The sequence below is a fragment of the Bos javanicus genome, chromosome 1 (genome assembly GCF_032452875.1).
Source record: "Bos javanicus breed banteng chromosome 1, ARS-OSU_banteng_1.0, whole genome shotgun sequence".
Taxonomy (NCBI): domain Eukaryota; kingdom Metazoa; phylum Chordata; class Mammalia; order Artiodactyla; family Bovidae; genus Bos; species Bos javanicus.
This window is the reverse complement of record NC_083868.1, coordinates 113294345-113307474: the sequence shown is the minus strand read 5'-3', so window position 1 is coordinate 113307474 and position 13130 is coordinate 113294345. Positions and strand designations below refer to the sequence as shown.

Genomic DNA, 13130 nt, shown 5'->3' with positions numbered 1-13130 from the left:
CTCCAGCTGTCCTCTGGTCATCTGTCTCTACCACAAATAAGTTGATTCTCTGATCACCACCTAGCTCTCTATTGCTATGTTCTATTAGAGAAAAATCCAGAGGGGAAGACTTTAATTTTAAAGTCAATAAAACCATACTGTTCCCTAATATCAGCAACCTCACTAAATCTAACCCCAATTCAAACAAAAATGGTCAGATCAGTTATAATACTTTTCATTTAAACAACTCACATTACAAGCTTATTTCAATGTTTTCATATGGACCAAATTCTCAAAACTATCTACATAGATGGCTCAAAAAAAATATTTTTAAATATGTAAAATACACCCATCAGCATCCTCTAACCCATCACTGATCAACAGAACTTGCAGCACTGATGGAGTGTCATTTCTGCACCGTTCATGCAGTAACCACTAGCCGCATGTGTCTAATTCAATTTCTAAAATGTGTGAGTATGACCATGATACTGAATTTGTAATTTAATTCAAAACTTAAATAGTCACCTGTGGCTAGTGGATACTGAGTTGGACAGCACAGTTCTGTTCTTTCTCTCTACTTTGGGCACGAACTTGCAGCCAGTCACGTGTGGCTTCTCAAAGTGGTATTGTATAGGGACGGCTACCAACTAAGTGGGCACCTAAGACAATGAAGGCAATGGCACCCCATTCCAGTACTCTTGCCTGGAAAAACCCATGGATGGAGGAGCCTGGTAGGCTGCAGTCCATGGGGTCGTGAAGAGTCGGACACGACGGAGCGACTTCACTTTCCCTTTTCACTTTCATGCATTGGAGAAGGAAATGGCAACCCACTCCAGTGTTCTTGCCTGGAAAATCCCAGGGATGGGGGAGCCTGGTGGGCTGCCGTCTATGGGGTCACACAGAGTTGGACACAACTGAAGTGACTTAGCAGCAGCAAGACAGTGAAACCTGTTCCTCAAAACACTGACTTCATAAAATAAACTAAGGGAAAAAGCTGTTAAGAAAATGATAGGTAGTGGGATATAGTCTGGGGAAAAGTCACGAGCTAGTATTCCTTCAAAAATAGAAAAGCTGCCTTTATAAGATGTCCATACTGTCATTAAGTTGCTTAGATTTGACAAAGCTATAAAAACACTATAAAAATCAGAAAGAATACAGCAACCAAATTCCTTTCAACAATACAAGTGAAGAGGATCAAAACAAGAAACTGAAAGATTCCAAAGTTTTAAAAGATTGAAATGGAAAGATTTCAAAATTATATGTAATTTTAAGTCATGCCTACAATGAAAAAACTTGTGTGGAAAGAGCCCAGTATGACAAGTAAATCACAACAGTATCATTTTATAACTTATTTCATACTTAAAGCTGAACAGCCAAATAGGGAATCAATTTGGTCCTACACACTCATTGTCCTACTTTGCAATAATTAAGAGTAAATTTTATAATTAGCTTGCTTTACTTAAGCACTCTAAATCTAAGTTAGAATTTATTAAAAAACAAAAAACAAATTTACCAGTTCCATCAGGTGTTTTATGGAGAGTAACACTGCTTCATTCGATGGTGGATCCATTAGCCTACTAAGAAAGTGAGCAATTCCACCTAGTCTTAAAATCTGGGGAGAGACAAATATAATTAAACATGTCATATATGGATATAGAGTTTAGTCTTCCCCATGTCACTCACTCAAATAAAGCAAACCTATACACGATTTTCCAGTTAGTTATTTCACCAGAATAAGTGAAAATTATGTTTGTGATTCTAAATGTTTAAAGGCCAACATACTACTTTCAACACCCACTAACTCAATTAATGAGAAAAGTAGCAGGTTAAAATCTCAACAAGTTGATTACCGATTATCTTCAAAATAAGGTGGCTAATTTTATCAAATATATGATGCTAAAAAAAAAACGGTAAGTAGTTTATAATGAGGGAATCTTAAGATGTAGTGACAGTAGCTAAGATTTACTGAACACTTCCCATGTGCCAGGCACTGTTCTAAGAATTTTATGAAGTTAATTTAAATAACTTGCCCAATATAAAAGAACTAGCTTGCCACAAGACTTGGGATTCAATCCCAGATAGTCTGGCTCTGGAGCGGTATGTAATTAAAAGCTGTTTAATATACACGTGACAGAAGCTTAAAAACAGTTTACAGTTTATCGATTTTGAACTGCGTAAGTTCATGTCTATGCAGATTTTTTTCCCAAAAAATATAGTACTTGTATTTTCATTTTACAGACCTTTAAATTAACTAAGTGCAGGGCAAAGTTTGTGTTCAATCAGCAAACACAACATGTAGAATCAACAGGACTAGGGTCTGACTCTGGATTCTAACCAAGCTGTTTTAATGACCCACCCTTGGGTGAGTCATTTTCTGAGGCAGAGAAGGGATACCTTGCAAGTCTAACCCTCAGGCTGCTCAGGGGTCAAACTGTACTAACACAAAAACAAATGGTGGTCTAAATTCTTTCTGGCAGATTAACGTATTACTTTCCTCTATAAAACATGCTGAAAACTAGAACCTTATTTACTTTAATTCTCCCACTTAATTTACCTTTATCTGTAAACAAAGTTCTTCCAAAGGCGTTCTTAAAATTTCTGGCAGTTGATAGTCATCTAGAAGGCTTGCTCTAAGACTGTTATATAGATGATAGCAATGACCAGGTTGAACTCTTTAAAAAGAAAAAAAACCAACAACAAGGAGGGGGGTGGGCAGGTAAGTATTATCAGTGACTTTTAGAATTCCAGAGAAAAGAAAAGGCAGGGAAAGCAGTCAATATCTATTTCTTACAAGCCACATCATAACTAATTTACTTGTTACTTCATTGTTATTCATATATTCCTTTTCCGCATCTTTTCTGAATAAGCTTAAATCCACTAATCCTAAGTCCTAGTGCTAAAAAAGACAAGGTTCCCTCCTCCTACCAATAAAATTTGGTTACCTGTTTCTCACAGACTCCAGATTGGTTGACACAAAATCAGCAGTATACATAGGTTAATCTCTGGGCCTTGTGAGCACTTTATGTAACAAATCCTGTTATTAGGTTAACCTATTATTATTTTAAAAGCTCTTAGGTATGTGCTATCTAGTGAACTCTCAGAGAGATGTTGGAAACAATTTTTTTCCTTATTTGCATCTACTGATCTGAATGATGGGCTTATCTGGTGGCTCAGAGGACCCATTACCTATCTATAGGATCTCCACCAAGGACCACATAATAAACAGTTTGCACTGGCCTTCAAAATAATTATCAATCTTAATTAGCTTTGCTAAAGGAAATCTGTATCATAGAGCCCACAGGGGACTATTTTCCCTTTGAATTAAAATACTATATATATATATATAAAAGCTGAATCACTGTGTGGTACAGCAGAAACTAAAGCAACACTGTAAACCAACTATGCTTTAATTAAAAACATCAACAAAAACACTGCAATCCCACAATTAACTTTCACCAGGTTAGTGGGGATGAAGAATTCTATAAAATGCAATACTTTACATTTAGTGACTGGTCTGCATGGGGAAACCTCAATCTTGCTAGGCTCCCAATCAAATTATCCCCTCTTAATAGAGTAGAAGGTACACTTCTTGGACTAAGCCAGGACTATGACTCAAGAGCACCAACTGCATAATCCAATACACTACCTGAAGACAAGTTACACTGGAATAATCTGCAAACATAATGAGCGACAGCTTTAAATATATAGTATAAACTTATTAAAAGGCTGATAAATGGTCTGTCAAAAGATTTTTTTTTAACTCCTTGAAAATTAAGGGAAATCTTGTTTATTCTACATGTAAGAGGTAAAATAAAAACTCTTCAAACTCCAGACATGATTCTATCACTCGTATGAGTTAGGGTGTAAAATATTCTGAAGTATGCATTAAAACAAGTAATAAGGGCAATTATTTGTGTTATAGGCAAATCTTTTCTCTGATCATTAAAACAGAGGTACTGGACTTCCCTGGTGGTACAGTGAGTAAGAATCTGCCTACCAATGCAGAGGACAGAAGTTCGATCCCTGGGTCGAAGAAGATCCCACATACTGCAGAACAACTAAGCCCGTGCACCACAAGTACTGGGATTGCACTCTAGAGCCCACATGCCACAATTTCTGAATCCCGTGCGCCTAGAGCTTGTGCGCCCCAACAAGAGAAACCATCACCATGAGAAGCACATGCACTTCAGGAAGAGTAGCTCCTGCTCACCACAAAAAATACCACGGGCAACCAAACAAACAAAAAAAAGGTATTTTTATTTCTCATGCTATCACGTAAGTGGGAAAAAGGATTTTCCTTGGTAACTCATAGTGAAAAACCAGTACAGCTGTGAAGTATAGTGATTAGGAGCCCAGGCTGTGGAACCAAACCACCTAAATTCAAATTCCTGGCTCTGCTACTTGTAACGCTGTGTGACTTTGGAGAGATGACTTTAGATGACTTTATTTTTCTATACCTTAGTTTCTTTACCCTCAAAAGAGAGATAATAACCTACTTCACAGCACTGTGGGAGGATTAAGCAAGTTAATGTGTATAAGTCTCTAGAGGATGATCTGACATTCAAGTATTATTAATAGCAATCATTATTAGTAATATGTTTAAAAAAGAAACACAATCACAGATAATATAGCTAATAAGAATATTAACTTTAATTAACCAGAATGAGGAATTAGAGGTAGAAAAACCATAAAATAAAAAACCTGACAGATACTTTTCCCAAAACAACTATGATTAAAACGACTCCCCCATCTGCTGGGGAGTAAAAACATGCTGCAGTTAAGTTTTTAAAAAGATGAAAGGGAACTTCCTTAAGTAAATTTGGTACACAAAATTTTTGGTGTTTTTGTAAGGACTTCAAAGGTCTGATCTTACCTTCCAGCTCGACCCTTCCTCTGTTTAGCGTTGGCTTTACTGACCCACTCAGCAGACATTGTACTGATGTTGTTCTGTGTGTCAAAGTGCGTCTCCTTTATTTTTCCTCCATCTATTACATAAACTACATCATCAATGGTAATGCTGTTTGGAAAACAAATACATAAAAATTGTTAAAAACACATCTAAAGCATATTAGCCTATACCAGATCTACAGACAGGGATCTTAAAACACTTTTTATTGAATCAGTAGTTTAGGATTTTCACCACTCTTCCACATTTACAAGTGGGGATCAGACACCGCATCACAGGCAGCATCAGCAGCTTCAGTGGCAGCACAGTGCCCTTTCTACAGATCACGTGCACAATTCTTATCTGCCCTCAGTTAAACTTCACAGCTTGCCTGAGGACTTTTGTAACTAGCTCTCTGAGCCCTCCAGTGCCATGAATTAACACCAGCTTCTGCAGAACAATCTGTTGCAATGATTGTACTGGTATATTAGTATCTCCAATGGAATAATTTTAAGAGTATATATAACTGATTACCAAACAATCTATCAATTCTACTCCCAACCAGAAGTACTGACCTCAGTCCCCATGCTTCTTTAGGGAAGCTTTAAATCAATCACTTAAAAGCCTATTTCTGAAGAGGCTAAAACAAACAAACAAAAAACAACCCATGTTCACTGCAACTAAATTAAAATAGGTTTAAAGAAATTACAAAGTATTTTGTAGAAAAAAGATTAAGGTATGTTAACTGTTAATAGTGCTCAAAACAAATGTAATCATTAGTAGTTGGGAATTAAAAAACAATTTTTACCTAGTCTCTGCAATGTTGGTAGCAATAACTATTTTCCGAACACCAGGAGGAGTTCTTTTAAACACCTGCAAGAATACATACATCAAAATCCCAAGAGTGAATTTCTGATACATCCATTCTTACAATTAAAGTAATTACTTCAAGTACTGCTCACTTTTAGCAATTCTGTGTTTATTCACTGACATATGCATCTAATATTTATAGATACAGTCATATCTTATACATCATCTTTAATATCACAAAATTCCCTTATGGTAAACCAAATCTCCCTTAGATATCAAAACCCTATCACAAATAAAGATTTCAAATGAAAGGTTATAATTTACAGATTATTTTAATTTATATTTAAGTGGTATACAAAATTATTAATATTTAAATATGGTAACTTAAAAAAATTTTTTTTAAATGCTGCAGAATGCAAACGTTTATTGTGCTGTCAAATTTTTTAAGGGAAAGGGACAGAAGTGTAAAGAATTATGAATTACTTAAAAACTATACAGATAAAAACAGGGCTTCCCAGGTGGCTCAGCGGTAAAGAATCTACCTGCCAATGGGGGATACACAAGAGATGCAGGGTTTGATCCCTGGGTCGGAAAGATTCTCCTGGAGTAGAAAATGACAACCTACTCCAGTGTTCTTGTCTGGAAAATTCCATGGACAGAGGAACCTGGTGGACTACAGTCCACGGAGTTGCAAAGAGTCAGTCACAACTGATTAACTGAGCATGTACAGACATACAGATGACACCAACCAATAAGGCACATGCCCAATCATCAGAATGCATGCCAGCTAGCTGTACCACTGTATACCAGCTACTTAGACTGAAATGGACTTAAAAAGATCCCCTTCACATAATAAATCCTACGTCATGATGGTAGACACCACTTGGCTGAAAAGCAAACAAAAAAAAAAATCATAAACTCGTCTCATTTATAAAAATGGTAATAAGAGAAAATGTTGTTTGCCAGTCTAGTCACATATCCTCTAGCAAAGGAATCAATATTTTATGGTCACGGCATGAGCGATGGAAGTACTTCCACACCACATACTCTTTTGTTCAATCTTTGGGATCAAGAGCTCTGTCTTTCCTCTTCTCTTCCCTCAGACATGCACACTGTACCTAATCTAGCTAGCTGAGCCTTACTCAGAACTATCATACTAGTAGAGATAGTAAAAAGCCCTCAATTAAAAATATGTATATTATTTCTTACAGAGTGGAAAAAATGGATCCATTTCATTCTACCAGGGCCTGCAAACACAGTAGAAAATTACCTTTCCTTTGGGAATGCACTGTTCATTCTAACTAGAGATCTCTGAATCTGACAAAGTCAAAACATCCAAAACCATAATTAATAATACATCACTGAAATCTCATGCCTATAAATGTACTAATTCTGTTAAATCAAAATCTCAGTATCAAACTGTGTATGTCATAGATTATTCATTGCTAGGTTGAATATTTTTATTGGCTTTCACATACCTTTTCATTTTATTCAGGAAACCCAAACAAGCTATTGATAAAAGCAACCCTTAAATGTTTCCCTAATGCTGATGAAACTAATGTGATTCATGGATTACCCTCTCTTATCCAAATTTTTGTGCAGTCATTCCCTGAAGACTCATTTGCAAAGGTTCTCAAAGAAGTATTTTTTGTATGGATTACTATTTTAAAATGTGCTTTCAAAAATAAAACAAAACATACAATAAGCAGTCCTTAAAGCTTGCCTCAGTTTGAAAGATAAATTTAACAACATACCTGCGTCTGGTTAACTGTAGGCATCAGAGAATGTAAAGGTATAATAATAAACTTGTCTAAAAATTAAGAAGAAAATTAAACTTTAAGATAAACAGCTGCAGAAAATTCCATAAAAAATACATGGTAATTCTTAATTTATAGTCTTATGTACAATCAGACCAAGTATATACATTTTATATACTTGTTAATATTTTTTCTGCAAATTCTCAATTCTTATACAATGCTGAAAAGTTGGTAGCAACCTTTTCAAATTATATTACAAAAAATACAAAACAAAACATTAACTCCATTCCCACCACTAACTAAAGATCAAAGGATTTTATTTAATATGGGTGAATATGTTTGTAGACTTTGGGTAATCCTACTTTAATCAAAGAAAATTTTAAAGCAAATTATTTATTAAATTTCCATGTCCACTTAAAATAAAGAAATAGCATTGGTAAAATGTAATACATTCCAAAAGTCGCCCACATTAAAAAAAATAATTTTGTTAGGAATATAGGAAGTTTTAGGTTTCAAAATCAAGTTGCTCAAGCCCATTCATGATTATCAGTCAACAGACAGTTTGATGTAGTAAGTAATGGGAAGGAGAGAGAGAGTCACAGAAACAAGGGTAAATTTCAGCCAGATATAGCTACCAAAGTGTAACCTAACTTAAATCTCTGGCAAGAATGTCCAGAAGACATTCCTGTATTGTAGTTGTATTTTCCAAGAAAGAGAACTGCTGTTACTCAGGAGATACAGTGCTTTCCACAGCCTTTATGACCCTTCTCAACTGTAAAAAGCTGTCAAATAGTGCTTGACAAAGAATACCTTCAATTACTTATCTCTGTGACACAGTATGAAATACATCCACTCTAACTTAACTTGAATTGAATCAAGCCTTCAGATATAACTTCCAGCTGGCAGGAAAACAGGATTAAGAGATGATCAAATGAAATGATACTATAAAGATTTAGACATCTTCAGAAAGTAGAACCTAGTCTTTTCCACCATGGGGAAAGAAAAGGGAAGATGGAAGTACCATTCTAAAACTAAACGATTTATCAGTCTGACTTTTTCTACAGTCTAAGCAAGCTAGTTGTGAAAGATACTTTGGGGGAAAAAATGGGAAAATCTGATTATGGATTGGATTATCAGACGATGATAAAGATTGAAAGTGAAAAGTGAAAGTGAAGTAGTTCAGTGGTGTCCTACTCTTTGCAACCCCATGGACTGTAGCCTACCAGGCTCCTCTGTCCATGGGATTTTCCAGGCAATAGTACTGGAGTGGATTGCCATTTCCTTCTCCAGGGGATCTTCCCGACCCAGGGATCGAACCCAGGTCTCCCACATTGTAGACAGGCACTTTACCCTCTGAGCAACCAGGGAAATCAAAACAATGATAAAGATTAGGAATGTTTAATTTTTGAAAGATTTTCTTTAAAAGAAATTAAACTGGTGGTTATACTTTGGCCACCTGATATGAAGAACTGACTCACTGGAAAAGACACTGATGCTGGGAAAGACTGAAGGCAGGAGAAGGGGATGACAGAGGATGAGATGGTTGGATGACATCACCAACTCGATGGAGATGAATTTGAGCAATCTCCAGGTGTTTGGACAGGGAAGCCTGGCATGCTGCAGTCCATGGGGTTCCAAAGAGTAAGACACGACTCAGCCACTGAACTGAAGCTGGTGGTAGAACTATAAATTAATACTTCCATCCCTGAGTATAATTAAATCAGAAATCAGAAAGACAATGAATTATACCCTTTCCCTACTTCCTCCAAAATGATCTCCACATTTTTCTTGGAAAATACATACACACTCACATTTTTAAAACTAAAAGTAGATCATATAATAGAGTTTATGATGGGGGAAGGAAAGGCCAAAGTTGCCAGAGAAGTATTTCTGTTTTAAAAAATATATATGGTTGTATAGTTGAATCACGACCTATACTTTTTCTATACACAAGTTACCAATGATGAGGAAAACAGAAAGTAGAATTTCATTATAGAGAAGTCATAGTAATCAAACAAAATATTTTTGCAGTGAGAGAATAGACAATTAATTATAGTGAATGATTTGAGGGCATTGCCATGATGGGATTTTAAAAGTATTTTAGCCAATAAAATTAGATCAAAATATTTTTCAGTGTTTTAAAAAAGTAAAATGTATCAAAGCACTTCAACAGAGTAAGGCTAGGAAGTATATTCAGAACTATTTAAAATACTAAATGGAATTTGCTTTGATTTTACTAAAGTTAACAGTGACTCCGGAAAAAGCTATAATTTCACAGGAGAAAAATGTTCCAATGCATTTCTCTAAAACATAAGAGGCTGTATCTTTCAAAACATCCTATTAAACAATCAGATCATCTGAGAATTTTTTTTTTTTAAACTTCAGATGTTCAGGTCACATTTAACATTTGGCAGGTCACATTCTAATATCTGGCGTGAGGGTGCGATCTGGGTCTGCATTTTTAAAGAAGTGCCATGAGTGACTGTTGTACAGTTAGAGCTGAGAAATATTGGCCTAAGAGGATAAATTCAAACTTCTTTTCTGCCCAACTAATTGCAGAAGTGAGTGAAGAAACAAAAACCTCAAATGCCAAAGACTCGATTTTATTGGGCAAATTTAGGCAGAGAGGGGAAACAGTCTCACCATAAATCTAAATAAGGAACTTCACTATGTATCTACCATCTTCATCTCTGACCCAGAACTTTAGGGGGGGAAAAAAAATCCAACTTTTGAAAAAACTCAACTTGGACTCAAATCAAAGAAAATAACCAGGCTACACATAACTCAAGTACCATTCTTAGAACGGCAATAAAAATACATTTCTAAAATACCTGATTTAAACATCACTTGTGACATCAAGAGATCGTGTAAAGTGCTAATGTTGTCCCAGCCTGGTAGAAAGACCAATATTGCACCATCCTATGCAGAAGGGAAATAACTGTTATAAAGGATCACATAACAAAATAAGAGTATAATTCTGTGCACAATTAAGTCTTTGTTAAAATTATATTAGCTCAAGATAACTTTTAGTTACTAATTATAACTAAAGAGTTTGCTTTTTAAAAATAGGATTTATAATCCAGACATTTCGTTTGTTGAGTCTTTTCTTCAAACAGGTCAAACTGCTAAATCATTTTGGTATTTTGAAATTCTTGCTCCTGGTATCAAAAGCTGTTTCCTCCAAAGATTATTTTTTTAAAAGCATTTAAGAAAAAATTTTTTCAAGTCCTTGATATGAAACTGAAATGTTTCACTTTTGAAAATTAAAAAAAAAACAAAACTAACCTCTTCTTCCAAAACAATGTATCGAATAAGGGCAGCAATCAAATTCAGATCAACTTTTTCATCATCCATCATTTCTACAACATCTACAGTGCTTGCAGAATACCTATCAAGTCAAATATAAAGTCATGAAATACTTGACAGTTTCCTGACATTTAATTAACTTACTTATAAAATTTTAAAATTAACTCAATCTGCAAATGGGAAAACATAATAAATAAAAAGAAATACTGCGATTATGATAGTGTTTACAAGTCAAATCAGTAGAGTATCCAGCTAGAATATGAGACTCGAAATGTTATCCTCAGGGCTTCTCTGGTAGCTCAGCAGTAAAGAATCCGCCTGCCAATGTAGATGACACTCCAGTATTCTTGCCTGGGAAACCCCATGGACAGAGAGGCCTAGCAGGCTACATTTAGTGACTAAATAACAAAAGAGCTGGATACCACTGAGTGACTAAACAACAATGCTACCCTTAAATATGTACAAAGTCAAGACAAACCTGCATCTTGTTTAGCCACTACGTTCTCACTTTCAAACAAAAACAGACTTACCTTTGTCTCAATTCCCTTAGATAACCTGGCCAGCGTTCTTTATAGATTGCTTCTTTTTCTTCTTTTTCTTGTCTATTCACATGCCCTTGCATGAAACCTTTCTTAAACTGGGATCTGTGTTCTTTTTGTTCTGGAACATATCTAAAATAAAAATACTCTTAAATAGCTTCACTTTGTTTAAAATTGGTTTTCACTAACATCTCTGACTTTTTAGGATTTTAAAAAATTTTAAAGAACATCTTCACTATACTTTCTAGTAAATACTAGTTAAATTTTTTATCTACAAATATGAACACGTAACATTTTAGATTAAAATCATTCTTTATGAAAGTATGTAAAAGCTCTATCGGCAATAAAAATTTAAATGGTTGAGTAACTACCATCTTTAAGTTTGAATTTACTTTTATATCAAAAGTTAACATTAATATAGGTTCAAAATAATAGTTAACAATTGCCTAGAAGACTCAGATTTTGAATATAAGAGGTTTCTAAACCTGAGCACAAATAATTGCCTGTGGAGTTTGTAAAAGAGATTCCTCAATCCTATACCTTGTGATTTGAATACAATAGGTCTGGCTGGGGTCTGCTCATCCAGCAATTTTATTTAGTGCCCCAGGAGATTCAGTGTATTTATAACGGTCTGTAGATCCATAGACTCATGCTTGAGAACTACTTAGTTCTGCTAGGTCTTAAAGACAATGGCAGAACCAGAATCAGCATTCAGATGTCTTACAAGTCAGTCCAGTGCTATGCTTTGACTTCACTATGCTGCAGTGCACGTCACCTACCATAAGTGAGTTGTGAGAGGCATGGGAGTGGAGAGAGACAAAGAAAAATAAACCTATACTTTAACCCCAAAGCCTCTCGGAGTTAACCTAGATGAGAGCATCTAGAAAGAATGGGGGGTGTGAAGCATGGGCTTTGTGAGTCAGACAGATTGGGACTGATGTCCCTGCTCTGCCACTGACTAGCTATGTGACCTTGGAAAAGGTATAAGGCTCTGGCTTTTAGTTTTCTTATTTGAGAGATTAATACTCTTTTAACAGTACTGACATGAGAATGAAAAAGAAGGGATAAAGCATGGTGCCTGACATATAGCGGACACCCCAAAGAATTCATCAATCCCCTTCCCTATTCAGTACCTGTGACCCAGGACTCCCCTAAGTCTTCGATACATATAAAGGCACCACTGTGAGGTAGGGCAACCTGAGACAGAAATTAATCTAGTCAGCAGGATGGACCCACAGCTGGCTCCCTTCCCAGCAATTATAGGATCAGAGGTAACCTTTAGCCCCCCATCCCCAAGTACCCAATCACAACCCTCCATAATATCTCACCTATTTTCTTTCCTACTTCCCTGCAGAGCAGCTCTTCCTCTGGAAAAGGAATAGGTGGGGCCTCTGCTGAAAACTTCTATCCAATGACTACCCTACTTCACGTCCCCTCTTGCGCTGGCTACAGAACAAGTGCACAGATACTATCTGTTGCTTCAAGAGACTCCCCTTAACTACAATTCCGTGTACATGCACTGCCTTCTGGAGACCTTAAGAAGCAATTCATCTTTATGTTATGTTAGATTACTGGTCCCTGAATCTTGTTCTACTGTCAGGTTGTTGCCTGTTATTACCTTAGAAAACAACTGGTTAATGTGCTATGGTAAGAAACGGGGCCACGTGGTTGAAAGTGGAACTGAGGAGGGAGAACATAAAAATATATGAGCATTGATGATCTAACCAGAGCATGGAAGACCAACATACACTCTTTCACTTTAACATGTTCCTCCCTGACACACATTTCCCTCCTTGGCCTGCCGACCTCACTGCTTTCCTGACTTGTCCACGCTATCCCTGCCTTACACACTCT

At 36.1% G+C, this 13130-nt stretch overlaps 1 protein-coding gene across 2 annotated transcripts in view; it reads right to left on the bottom strand.

Moving 5' to 3' along the window:
* Positions 1 to 13130, bottom strand: part of DHX36 (DEAH-box helicase 36) — a 47555-nt gene that overhangs the window by 16849 nt on the left and 17576 nt on the right. For both annotated transcript variants that reach the window (XM_061418024.1, XM_061418031.1), the window contains 8 exons: positions 11268 to 11408; positions 10717 to 10819; positions 10263 to 10350; positions 7429 to 7484; positions 5673 to 5737; positions 4853 to 4996; positions 2534 to 2651; positions 1493 to 1591 (listed from right to left, as the gene is read on the bottom strand). In XM_061418024.1, coding sequence (XP_061274008.1) covers positions 1493 to 1591; positions 2534 to 2651; positions 4853 to 4996; positions 5673 to 5737; positions 7429 to 7484; positions 10263 to 10350; positions 10717 to 10819; positions 11268 to 11408 — 814 coding nt within the window. The remainder of the gene's footprint in view (positions 1 to 1492; positions 1592 to 2533; positions 2652 to 4852; positions 4997 to 5672; positions 5738 to 7428; positions 7485 to 10262; positions 10351 to 10716; positions 10820 to 11267; positions 11409 to 13130) is intronic.